Source organism: Oncorhynchus tshawytscha, linkage group LG22 (assembly GCF_018296145.1).
Source record: "Oncorhynchus tshawytscha isolate Ot180627B linkage group LG22, Otsh_v2.0, whole genome shotgun sequence".
Classification (NCBI taxonomy): Eukaryota; Metazoa; Chordata; class Actinopteri; order Salmoniformes; family Salmonidae; genus Oncorhynchus; species Oncorhynchus tshawytscha.
The window spans coordinates 35663826-35676693 of NC_056450.1; the positions used below are offsets into that span (position 1 = coordinate 35663826).

General features: G+C 46.1%; 1 protein-coding gene across 5 annotated transcripts in view; it reads left to right on the plus strand.

Moving 5' to 3' along the window:
* The window catches only part of gripap1 (GRIP1 associated protein 1), a 110156-nt gene that overhangs the window by 5622 nt on the left and 91666 nt on the right, over positions 1–12868 (plus strand). For 4 of the 5 annotated variants that reach the window (XM_042304128.1, XM_042304129.1, XM_042304131.1 and 1 more), the window contains exons 6-9: positions 96–252; positions 399–571; positions 1002–1050; positions 9977–10143. In XM_042304128.1, coding sequence (XP_042160062.1) covers positions 96–252; positions 399–571; positions 1002–1050; positions 9977–10143 — 546 coding nt within the window. The remainder of the gene's footprint in view (positions 1–95; positions 253–398; positions 572–1001; positions 1051–9976; positions 10144–12868) is intronic. The other variant, XM_042304130.1, reaches the window with a different exon arrangement.

The following is a 12868-nucleotide window of genomic DNA, read 5'->3' on the forward strand; positions in this document are numbered from 1 at the left end:
GTCTAGCTTGTATAACATAAAGGCCCCACCTTCCTGATCACATTTCATGGTTATATTACAGTAATATTTTTCATGTATTGCATTCCCCCGTTTAGTTATGTACTCAGATAGAGGAGCTACAACATGAAATCAAAGAGCTAAAGGATGGCAAGGGGCTGCAGGCTGAATCCTCCGGTACCATCTCCATCTCTGTGGATGGAGAGTTACTGCGCCTCCAGGCAGAGAACGCTGCCCTTCAGAAAAAGATGACGGGTATGCTTATGTTGGTTATAGTTGTAGAAAATCAACATTTTCAAAGGCATTTCTTAGATGAGATGTATCTGGTAATGGCAACACATCATCAGTTTAAAAACAAAAATCTCTACTAACCCTTTACATCGCTGTGTTTTTCCCCTCAGCCCTTCAGGAGCGCCATGAGAGTGAGATAAAGAGCCAGAGGGGAGCGGAGGTCAGTGAAACCAAAGCCTCAGAGACAGATGGCCTGGCTGACACCACCGGTGTCCGGTTGCACTCTGACGTCAGTGAGACCAGGGAGGACTCTGCAGCCGGAACCAATGACAGACTGGAACAGGTGACATCATAAACACATTTTTCAAAGGAACTGCCATTTTGAAAATCTCCTCAGATGCACTTCCACTGTTGTATCAGGCATACATAAATGTGTACACCGGTCGCTGTTGTTCATTATTGAGCTGCTTGCTCTATTCAACATACAAAAGGCTCTGTTTATTCTGTCCATTATGCTGTGCCTGTATGTTTTTACACCATATTAAACCATTACAGTATGGAACGCAGACTGGCGTATTTCAACACATGAATCAGCCCCTATTTAGATCAAGCCTTTGTGTTATACATGGTGGTTGGTTTTATGTTTTTGTTATTTAATTACAAGATTATTTCACAAACAGCCCCATATTTAGATTACGGTTTTGAATTATGGATGCAGTATGGCATTGTGTTGAGTTGTTCTTAAATGAATTTCCTTTCGTTTTTTTCCCCAGGCAGAGGCAAAGTGTGCCAAACTGGAACAGCGAGTGGCTGAGCTAAGTGGTGAGTTGAGTCTTTTTTATGGAGAATATATCTTCAGAAATAGTCTGGAAAGCCTAGTAGAGCAATAATAAAGTTGAATCTTTACCCCTTGGTTGTTGTGCTACTTTACAAGAGTGATTGACTTAATTAATTGACATCTTTGTTAACAATGTTGACTCCCAGCACTAGAGGTCGACCGATTATGATTTTTCAAAACCGATACCGATTATTGGAGGACCAAAAAAACCCTATACCAATTTTCTTTACATATCTATAATTGTAATAATAAGCTTTACAACAATATTGAATGAACAATGAACACTTTTATTTTAACTTACTATAATACATAAATAAAATCAATTTAGTCTCAAATAAATAATGAAACATGTACAATTTGATTTAAAGAATGCAAAAAAGTGTTGGAGAAGAAAGTAAAAGTGCAATATGTGCTATGTAAAAAAAGCTAAAGTTTGTGTTCCTTGCTCAGAACATGAGAACATATGAAAGCTGGTGGTTCCTTTTAACATGAGTCTTCAATTTTCCCAGGTAAGAAGTTTTAGGTTGTAGTTATTATAGGACTATTTCTCTCTATACCATTTGCATTTCATATACCTTTGACTATTGGATGTTCTAATAGGTGCTTTAGTATTGCCAGCCTAATCTCGGGAGTTGATAGGCTTGAAGTCATAAAGCAAACGGATTACAGTGCTGTTTGAATGAATGCTTACGAGCCTGCTGCTGCCTACCACCGCTCAGTCAGACTGCTCTATCAAATCATAGACTTAATTATACTATAATAACACCCAGAAATACGAGCCTTTGGTCATTAATATGGTAAAATCCAGAAACTATCATTTTGAAAACAAAATGTTTATTCTTTCAGTGAAATACGGAACCGTTCCGTATTTTATCTAACTGGTAGCATCCATAAGTCTAAATATTCTTGTTACATTGTACAACGTTCAATGTTATGTCATAATTATGTAAAATTCTGGCAAATTAATTATGGTCTTTGTTAGGAAGAAATGGACTTCACACAGTTTGCAACGAGCCAGGCGGCCCAAACTGCTGCATATACCCTGACTCTGCTTACACTGACCGCAAAAGAAGTGACACAATTTCAGGCACCGCATTGATAATATGCATGCTCCTTGCTGCCTGCACTCTCGTAACAGGTGGTCAGCCTGCCACGCTGTCTCCTCGTGGGTTGCAATGTAATCGGCGTCCAAACATACCGATTGTTATGAAAACTTGAAATCAGAACAAATTATTCAGATTAATCGGTCGACCTCTACCCAGCACCAAATGTTGCTTAAATAATTTAACCGCTGGTTTCCCACCAATTGGATAGGACATAGTCCAGTTCACTGCTCCCCAATGCAGGCTGTGTGGGGCATGTGTCCAGCAGGCATCTAGCTTTTGTTTACAGTATGTCAGAGACCAGTCAGGAGTGTGTAACCGGGTTCACACTAGATGGGCAAGTGGTAAAGTCAAAACTGGATAAATTGTAAAAATGTTTGAAAACAAAAATCACTGTTTTTATCTTAATTTAGGGTTTGGCACAATGTTAGCAGTGTGGTTAACCTTTTACAAGAAACTCAGAAGTGACCCCACGGCCCAATTTCAGAACACGATCTTTACTGTCCTTAGATGGTTATTTAAGTTCTGGTCAGATAACCGAAAAAGAACACGGCTTTTTGGCTATTCAACACCCTAAAATTGCCACTTTTTATACTTAGCCGAAATTACACAAGAATATTACAAAACCTCCAGGGCGCCCTATTGTAGCGGGCATTGATGCAGTTATTTATTTATTAGACCACTCGCAGAAAAGCTCCCCTCCTTTGTAAAGAACACCAGCAGTATGATCTCAGAACAGCTCCCCTCCTTTGTAAAGAACACCAGCAGTATGACCTCAGAACAGCTCCCCTCCTTTGTAAAGAACACCAGCAGTATGACCTCAGAACAGCTCCCCTCCTTTGTAAAGAACACCAGCAGTATGACCTCAGAACAGCTCCCCTCCTTTGTAAAGAACACCAGCAGTATGATCTCAGAACAGCTCCCCTCCTTTGTAAAAGACACCACTAATATGATCTCTATCATTGAATCTCTTGATCCTTCCTCTCCCTGGTAATACTTTGTTAGTTACTTTTGATGTTGAGTCGTTATACACAAATATTCCACACGAGGGCAGTATTGAAGCTATGGAACATTTTCTTCTGCAACGTGACCCTAATGAACTACCTTCCAGTGCCTGCATTATAACATTGGGCTGAAATAGTATTCACACATAACTATTTAATGTTTCTAAATGATTTCTTTATTCAGACGAAGGGTACTGCTATGGGATCCCCCATGGCTCCTAACTATGCTAATTTGTATGTGGGTTACATGGAGAAAGTCCATTTTCAATCCTCTCAAATGTTTTCTTGCCTCACATCATTATTTGGAAACGGTATATTGCTGATATTTTTGTTCTATGGAGGGGTGATGCAAAACAGCTCCAGGCGTTCCATGCTTTTCTTAACTCCTGTTCTGAGCATCTGAGATTTACTATGCAATCTGATACACGTCAAATCAGTTTTCTTGATCTTCTGATCTTATGTGAAGATAATGTTTTATACACTGATCTTTACAGGAAGCCTACTGATCCTAACAGTTTGTTGAGGGCTGATAGTTGTCACCCGCTTCCCTTGAAAAACAGTTTGCCCTACAGACAATTCTGTCAAATCAAAAGAATGTAAAAAAACCAATCAGATTTCGACAGAAATATGACCGAGACTCAAAGAAAATTCAAGGAGAGGGAGTACAAAAATGGTCAGATTTAATACTGCCATTGAGAAAATTCAAAACAATATGAGACATGACCTTTTTCAAGGTCAGTCTCGCAAAAAGAAGCATTCTTGCGTTCTAACTGCCTGCTATTCAAAGTACTCTGAACAAATTAAGGGAATCGTTCACAAATATTGGCACATTCTAAGATCCGATGATAGTATTGGTAATGTGTTTTCGGACCTACCCTTGGTCATTGTCGCGGGGCAGAAACCTCAGATATCAATTGGTAAGCGCTGATTTACCACCCCAAGATATCCCTGCACAGCGTGTATTTGCGCCCCTACTTGATGGAAACTACAAATGTAATGGCTGTGCTCAATGCAGTGGCACTTATAAATGTAGATCCTTCAAACACCCCAAACAGGGAAACAGATCCCAATCAAAGGTGTCATCACGTGCTCCACTAAGGCAGTTATTTATCTTAGAACATGTCCTTGTGGCAAAAATGTTGTGGCTAAAACAAAGCGCAAATTGAAAATACATATCGTAGCAGCATTAGGTGCAAAAACTGGACTCAACCAGTTGTGGCCCACTTTTTGGAAGCAAACCACTCGATTTCGTCTCTACGTTATATTGGCATCGAACATGTTATCTTCCCTAGGAGAGGGTGTGACCTCGACAATTTAATGTTAAAACGAGAGGCTGCCTGGGTCTGTAATTTAAAGACCCTTGCTCCCTTCGGTCTCAACGTAGACTTTGATCTGAAGCCATTAATGTGATTAATGTGATTTTGCTATTCATTGTAAATGTTTGTAGGCTTATGTATTATCTGTGATCAGATGTTATCCATTTATGTTTTTTTGTATGCTATTTTAATATATGAGAATTAACCAATGATATCAGGCCACACCTGGCCATGATTAGACACCTGTGTGTCTTTTAACACGATATAAACGAGTCACTCCATAGTGTTTGTCGTTATACCCTGATTAAGACAGCTTGTCTGTCGAGGAACGTTGGACATAAATATTTTATATAAACATATAAACATTTTATATAAACAATATAAACATCTGAGCTCCTAGAGTGTGCGGCTCTCCTTTTGTTTTTTAAGTGTTCTACTCCGCTAGCCAGCACCTCGCCTAAATAGGTGTGTGTTTCTTTCACCTCTACATTAGGGTAAGGGATAAGGTTAGCAGTGTGGTTAATGTTAGGCATAAGGTTAGTAGTGTGGTTAGGCATAAGATTAGCAGTGTGGTTTAGGGTTAGGCATAAGGTTAGCAGTGTGGTTAGGGTTAGGCATAAGGTTAGCAGTGTGGTTAGGGTTAGGCATAAGGTTAGCAGTGTGGTTTAGGGTTAGGCATAAGGTTAGCAGTGTGGTTAGGGTTAGGCATAAGGTTAGCAGTGTGGTTAGGCATAAGTTTAGCAGTGTGGTTAGGCATGTTTAGCAGTGTGGGTAGCAGTGTGGTTAGGCAGCAGTGTGGTTAGGCATAAGGTTAGCAGTGTGGTTAGGCATAAGGTTAGCAGTGTGGTTAAGGTTAGCAGTGTGGTTAGGCATGGTTAGCAGTGTGGTTAGGCATAAGGTTAGCAGTGTGGTTTAGGGTTAGGCATAAGGTTAGCAGTGTGGTTAGGGTTAGGCATAAGGTTAGCAGTGTGGTTAGGGTTAGGCATAAGGTTAGCAGTGTGGTTAGGCATAAGGGTTAGCAGTGTGGTTAGGCATAAACAGCAGTGTGGTTAGGCATAAGGTTAGCAGTGTGGTTAGTGTGGTTAGGGTTAGCAGTGTGGTTAGGCAAGCTTAGCAGTGTGGTTAGGGTTAGGCATGTTTAGCATGTGTTGGTTAGCAGTGTGGTTTAGGGTTAGGCATAAGGTTAGCAGTGTGGTTAGGGTTAGCAGTGTGGTTAGGGCAGTAGCAGTGTGGTTAGGGTTAGGGTTAGCAGTGTGGTTAGGGTTAGCTTAGCAGTGTGGTTAGGGTTAGGCATAAGGTTAGCAGTGTGGTTTAGGGTTAGGCATAAGTGTGGTTAGCAGTAGCAGTGGGTTAGGGTTAGGCATAAGGTTAGCAGTGTGGTTAGGGTTAGGCATAAGGTTAGCAGTGTGGTTAGGGTTAGGCATAAGGTTAGCAGTGTGGTTAGGGTTAGGCATAAGGTTAGGTAGCAGTGTGGTTTAAGGGTTAGCAGTGTGGTTAGGGTTAATGTTAGGCATAAGGTTAGGCATAAGGTTAGCAGTGTGGTTTAGGGTTAGGCATAAGGTTAGCAGTGTGGTTTAGGGTTAGGCATAAGGTTAGTAGTGTGGTTAGGCATAAGGTTAGTAGTGTGGTTTAGGGTTAGGCATAAGGTTAGCAGTGTGGTTTAAGCTTAGCAGTGTGGTTAGGGTTAGGCATAAGGTTAGCAGTGTGGTAGGGTTAGGCATAAGGTTAGCAGTGTGGTTAGGGTTAGGCATAAGGTTAGCAGTGTGGTTTAGGGTTAGGCATAAGGTTAGCAGTGTGGTTTAGGGTTAGGCATAAGGTTAGCAGTGTGGTTAGGGTTAGGCATAAGGTTAGCAGTGTGGTTAGGCATAAGGTTAGCAGTGTGGTTAGGGTTAGGCATAAGGTTAGCAGTGTGGTTAGGGTTAGGCATAAGGTTAGCAGTGTGGTTAGGGTTAGGCATAAGGTTAGCAGTGTGGTTAGGGTTAGGGTTAGCAGTGTGGTTAGGGTTAGGTGGTTAGGTTAGGCATAAGGTTAGCAGTGTGGTTGGTTAGGCATAAGGTTAGTGTGGTTAGGCATAAGGTTAGCAGTGTGTGGTTAGGGTTAGGCAGTGTGGTTTAAGGTTAGGGTTAGTGCATAAGGTTAGCAGGTTAGGGGCATAAGGTTAGCAGGTTAGGCAGGTTGTGGTTAGGTTAGGCATAAGGTTAGCAGTGTGGTTTAGGGTTAGGCATAAGGTTAGCAGTGTGGTTAGGGTTAGGCATAAGGTTAGCAGTGTGGTTAGGGTTAGGCATAAGGTTAGCAGTGTGGTTAGGGTTAGGCATAAGGTTAGCAGTGTGGTTGGTTAGGCATAAGGTTAGCAGTGTGGTTAGGGTTAGGCATAAGGTTAGCAGTGTGGTAGGCATAAGGTTAGCAGTGTGGTTAGGCAGGGTTAGGCATAAGGTTAGCAGTGTGGTTGGCATAAGGTTAGCAGTGTTAGGGTTAGCAGTGTGGCATAGGCATAAGGTTAGCATAAGGTTAGCAGTGTGGTTAGGTTTAGCAGTGTGGTTAGGCATAAGGTTAGCAGTGGTTAGGGTTAGTGTGGTTAGGGTTAGCAGTGTGGTTAGGCATAAGCTTAGCAGTGTGGTTAGGGTTAGGCATAAGGTTAGCAGTGTGGTTAGGGTTTAAGGTTAGCAGTGTGGTTTAGGGTTAGGCATAAGGTTAGCAGTGTGGTTTAGGGTTAGGCATAAGGTTAGCAGTGTGGTTAGGGTTAGGCATAAGGTTAGCAGTGTGGTTTAGGGTTGTGGTTTGTGGTTTAGGGTTAGGCATAAGGTTAGCAGTGTGGTTTAGGCTTAGGCATAAGGTTAGCAGTGTGGTTTAGGGTTAGGCATAAGGTTAGCAGTGTGGTTAGGGTTAGGCATAAGGTTAGCAGTGTGGTTAGGGTTAGGCATAGGTTAGCAGTGTGGGTTAGGCATAAGGTTAGCAGTGTGGTTAAGGGTTAGGCATAAGGTTAGCAGTGTGGTTAGGCATAAGGTTTAGTGTGGTTAGGCATAAGGTTAGCAGTGTGGTTAGGGTTAGGCATAAGGTTAGCAGTGTGGTTAGGGTTAGGCATAAGGTTAGCAGTGTGGTTAGGGTTAGGCATAAGGTTAGCAGTGTGGTTAGGCATTTAGCAGTGTGGTTAGGGTTAGGCATAAGGTTAGCAGTGTGGTTTAGGGTTAGGCATAAGGTTAGCAGTGTGGTTTAGGGTCAGGCATAAGGTTAGCAGTGTGGTTTAGGGTTAGGCATAAGGTTAGCAGTGTGGTTTAGGGTTAGGCATAAGGTTAGCTGTGTGGTTTAGGGTTAGGCATAAGGTTAGCAGTGTGGTTTAGGGTTAGGCATAAGGTTAGCAGTGTGGTTAAGGTTAATGTTAGGCATAAGGTTAGTAGTGTGGTTAGGCATAAGGTTAGCAGTGTGGTTAGGGTTAGGCATAAGGTTAGCAGTGTGGTTAGGGTTAGGCATAAGGTTAGCAGTGTGGTTAGGGTTGGTAGCAGTGTGGTTAGGCATAAGTTTAGCAGTGTGGTTAGGGTTAGGGTTAGCAGTGTGGTTAGGGTTAGGCATAAGGTTAGCAGTGTGGTTAGGGTTAGGCATAAGGTTAGCAGTGTGGTTAGGGTTAGGCATAAGGTTAGCAGTGTGGTTAGGGTTAGGCATAAGGTTAGCAGTGGTTGGCATTTAGTGTGGTTAGGCATAAGGTTAGCAGTGTGGTTTAAGCTTAGCAGGGTTAGGCATAGCAGTGTGGTTAGGGTTAGCAGTGTGGTTTAGGGTTAGGCATAAGGTTAGCAGTGTGGTTTAGGGTTAGGCATAAGGTTAGCAGTGTGGTTTAGGGTTAGGCATAAGGTTAGCAGTGTGGTTAGGGTTAGGCATAAGGTTAGCAGTGTGGTTTAGGGTTAGGCATAAGGTTAGCAGTGTGGTTAGGGTTAGGCATAAGGTTAGCAGTGTGGTTAGGGTTAGGCATAAGGTTAGCAGTGTGGTTAGGGTTAGGCATAAGGTTAGCAGTGTGGTTTAGGGTTAGGCATAAGGTTAGCAGTGTGGTTTAGGGTTAGGCATAAGGTTAGCAGTGTGGTTTAGGGTTAGGCATAAGGTTAGCAGTGTGGTTTAGGGTTAGGCATAAGGTTAGCAGTGTGGTTTAGGGTTAGGCATAAGGTTAGCAGTGTGGTTTAGGGTTAGGCATAAGGTTAGCAGTGTGGTTTAGGGTTAGGCATAAGGTTAGCAGTGTGGTTTAGGGTTAGGCATAAGGTTAGCAGTGTGGTTAGGGTTAGGCAGTGTGGTTAGGCATAAGGTTAGCAGTGTGGTTAGGGTTAGGCATAAGGTTAGCAGTGTGGTTAGGGTTAGGCATAAGGTTAGCAGTGTGGTTAGGGTTAGGCATAAGGTTAGCAGTGTGGTTAGGCATAAGGTTAGCAGTGTGGTTAGGCATAAGTTTAGCAATGTGGTTAGGCAGCTTAGCAGTGTGGTTAGGCATAAGCTTAGCAGTGTGGTTAGGCATAAGTTTAGCAGTGTGGTTAGGCATAAGCTTAGCAGTGTGGTTAGGCATAAGTTTAGCAGTGTGGTTTAGGGTTAGGCATAAGCTTAGCAGTGTGGTTTAGGGTTAGGCATAAGGTTAGCAGTGTGGTTTAGGGTTAGGCATAAGGTTAGCAGTGTGGTTTAGGGTTAGGCATAAGTTTAGCAGTGTGGTTTAGGGTTAGGCATAAGGTTAGCAGTGTGGTTTAGGGTTAGGCATAAGGTTAGCAGTGTGGTTTAGGGTTAGGCATAAGGTTAGCAGTGTGGTTTAGGGTTAGGCATAAGGTTAGCAGTGTGGTTTAGGGTTAGGCATAAGGTTAGCAGTGTGGTTTAGGGTTAGGCATAAGGTTAGCAGTGTGGTTAGGGTTAGGCATAAGGTTAGCAGTGTGGTTAGGCATAAGGTTAGCAGTGTGGTTAGGCATAAGGTTAGCAGTGTGGTTAGGCATAAGGTTAGCAGTGTGGTTAGGCATAAGGTTAGCAGTGTGGTTAGGCATAAGGTTAGCAGTGTGGTTAGGCATAAGGTTAGCAGTGTGGTTAGGCATAAGGTTAGCAGTGTGGTTAGGCATAAGGTTAGCAGTGTGGTTAGGCATAAGGTTAGCAGTGTGGTTAGGCATAAGGTTAGCAGTGTGGTTAGGCATAAGGTTAGCAGTGTGGTTAGGCATAAGCTTAGCAGTGTGGTTTAGGGTTAGGCATAAGGTTAGCAGTGTGGTTTAGGGTTAGGCATAAGGTTAGCAGTGTGGTTTAGGGTTAGGCATAAGCTTAGCAGTGTGGTTTAGGGTTAGGCATAAGCTTAGCAGTGTGGTTAGGGTTAGGCATAAGGTTAGTAGTGTGGTTAGGGTTAATGTTAGGTTTCAAATCAGTTAAGAAGATGCATTGTAGAAATCGACAGGGGTTATGCTTTTGCCACATGCCCAGAAAGGGATGACCATGTGAGTCGGGGTACTGTGATTTAAGACTGAGCTGGACTACCTGCGTGCCCTGCAGGACCTGCAGTGAGGACCCCCGGGCTAGTTATGAAACAGGATGCTCTTAGGTGGTCAGCACTGTGTCCAAATCCAATAACGCAATGCTTTGGGCCAGAGGTGGAGCTGCAGCTGCACACTGAGGTGGAGGAGAAACGCCTACTGCAGGAGCAGCTCCAAGCACTAGAGGTAATTATTAACCCATTGCACAACCCTAGGTTAGGTGCTAACGACCCATGAACAACCCTAGGTTAGGTGCTAACAACTCATATCCACAACCGTAGGTTAGGTGCTAACAACCCATATCCACAACCCTAGGTTAGGTGCTAACAACCCATCCCACAACCCTAGGTTAGGTGCTAATGACCCACCCTACAACCCTAGGTTAGGTGCTAACGACCCACCCTACAACCTTAGGTTAGGTGCCAACGACCCACTCTACAACCCTAGGTTAGGTGCTAACGACCCACCCTACAACCCTAGGTTAGGTGCTAACGACCCACCCTTACAACCCTAGGTTAGGTGCTAACGACCCACCCTACAACCCTAGGTTAGGTGCTAACGACCCACCCTACAACCCTAGGTTAGGTGCCAACGACCCACCCTACAACCCTAGGTTAGGTGCTAACGACCCACCCTACAACCCTAGGTTAGGTGCTAACGACCCACCCTACAACCCTAGGTTAGGTGCTAACGACCCACCCTACAACCCTAGGTTAGGTGCTAACGACCCACCCTACAACCCTAGGTTAGGTGCTAAAGACCCACCCTACAACCCTAGGTGAGGTGCTAACGACCCACCCTACAACCCTAGGTGAGGTGCTAACGACCCACCCTACAACCCTAGGTGAGGTGCTAACGACCCACCCTACAACCCTAGGTGAGGTGCTAACGACCCACCCTACAACCCTAGGTGAGGTGCTAACGACCCACCCCTACAACCCTAGGTGAGGTGCTAACGACCCACCCCTACAACCCTAGGTTAGGTGCTAACGACCCACCCTACAACCCTAGGTGAGGTGCTAACGACCCACCCTACAACCCTAGGTTAGGTGCTAACGACCCACCCTACAACCCTAGGTGAGGTGCTAACGACCCACCCTACAACCCTAGGTGAGGTGCTAACGACCCACCCTACAACCCTAGGTGAGGTGCTAACGACCCACCCTACAACCCTAGGTGAGGTGCTAACGACCCACCCTACAACCCTAGGTGAGGTGCTAACGACCCACCCTACAACCCTAGGTGAGGTGCTAACGACCCACCCTACCACCCTAGGTGAGGTGCTAACGACCCACCCTACCACCCTAGGTGAGGTGCTAACGACCCACCCTACCACCCTAGGTGAGGTGCTAACGACCCACCCTACCACCCTAGGTGAGGTGCTAACGACCCACCCTACCACCCTAGGTGAGGTGCTAACGACCCACCCTACCACCCTAGGTGAGGTGCTAACGACCCACCCTACCACCCTAGGTGAGGTGCTAACGACCCACCCTACGACCCTAGGTGAGGTGCTAACGACCCACCCTACCACCCTAGGTTAGGTGCTAACGACCCTAGGTGAGGTGCTAACGACCCACCCTACGACCCTAGGTGAGGTGCTAACGACCCACCCTACGACCCTAGGTGAGGTGCTAACGACCCACCCTACGACCCTAGGTTAGGTGCTAACGACCCTAGGTGAGGTGCTAACGACCCACCCTACGACCCTAGGTTAGGTGCTAACGACCCTAGGTGAGGTGCTAACGACCCACCCTACGACCCTAGGTGAGGTGCTAACGACCCACCCTACGACCCTAGGTGAGGTGCTAACGACCCACCTTACGACCCTAGGTGAGGTGCTAACGACCCACCCTACGACCCTAGGTGAGGTGCTAACGACCCACCCCACGACCCTAGGTGAGGTGCTAACGACCCACCCTACGACCCCAGGTGAGGTGCTAACGACCCACCCTACGACCCTAGGTGAGGTGCTAACGACCCACCCTACGACCCCAGGTGAGGTGCTAACGACCCACCCTACGACCCTAGGTGAGGTGCTAACGACCCACCCCTACGACCCTAGGTTAGGTGCTAACGACCCACCCTACGACCCCAGGTTAGGTGCTAACGACCCACCCTACGACCCTAGGTTAGGTGCTAACGACCCACCCTACGACCCCAGGTGAGGTGCTAACGACCCACCCTACGACCCTAGGTGAGGTGCTGACAACCCACCCTACGACCCTAGGTGAGGTGCTAACGACCCACCCTACGACCCTAGGTGAGGTGCTAACGACCCACCCTACGACCCTAGGTGAGGTGCTAACGACCCACCCTACGACCCTAGGTGAGGTGCTAACGACCCACCCTACGACCCTAGGTGAGGTGCTAACGACCCACCCTACGACCCTAGGTGAGGTGCTAACGACCCACCCTACGACCCTAGGTCAGGTGATAACGACCCACCCTACGACCCTAGGTCAGGTGCTAACGACCCACCCTACGACCCTAGGTTAGGTGCTAACGACCCACCCCTACGACCCTAGGTTAGGTGCTAACGACCCACCCTACGACCCCAGGTTAGGTGCTAACGACCCACCCTACGACCCTAGGTTAGGTGCTAACGACCCACCCTACGACCCCAGGTTAGGTGCTAACGACCCACCCTACGACCCTAGGTTAGGTGCTGACGACCCACCCCACGACCCTAGGTTAGGTGCTAACGACCCACCCTACGACCCCAGGTTAGGTGCTAACGACCCACCCTACGACCCTAGGTTAGGTGCTAACGACCCACCCTACGACCCCAGGTGAGGTGCTAACGACCCACCCTACAACCCTAGGTGAGGTGCTGACGACCCACCCTACGACCCTAGGTCAGGTGCTAACGACCCACCCTACGACCCTAGGTCAGGTGCTAACGACCCAC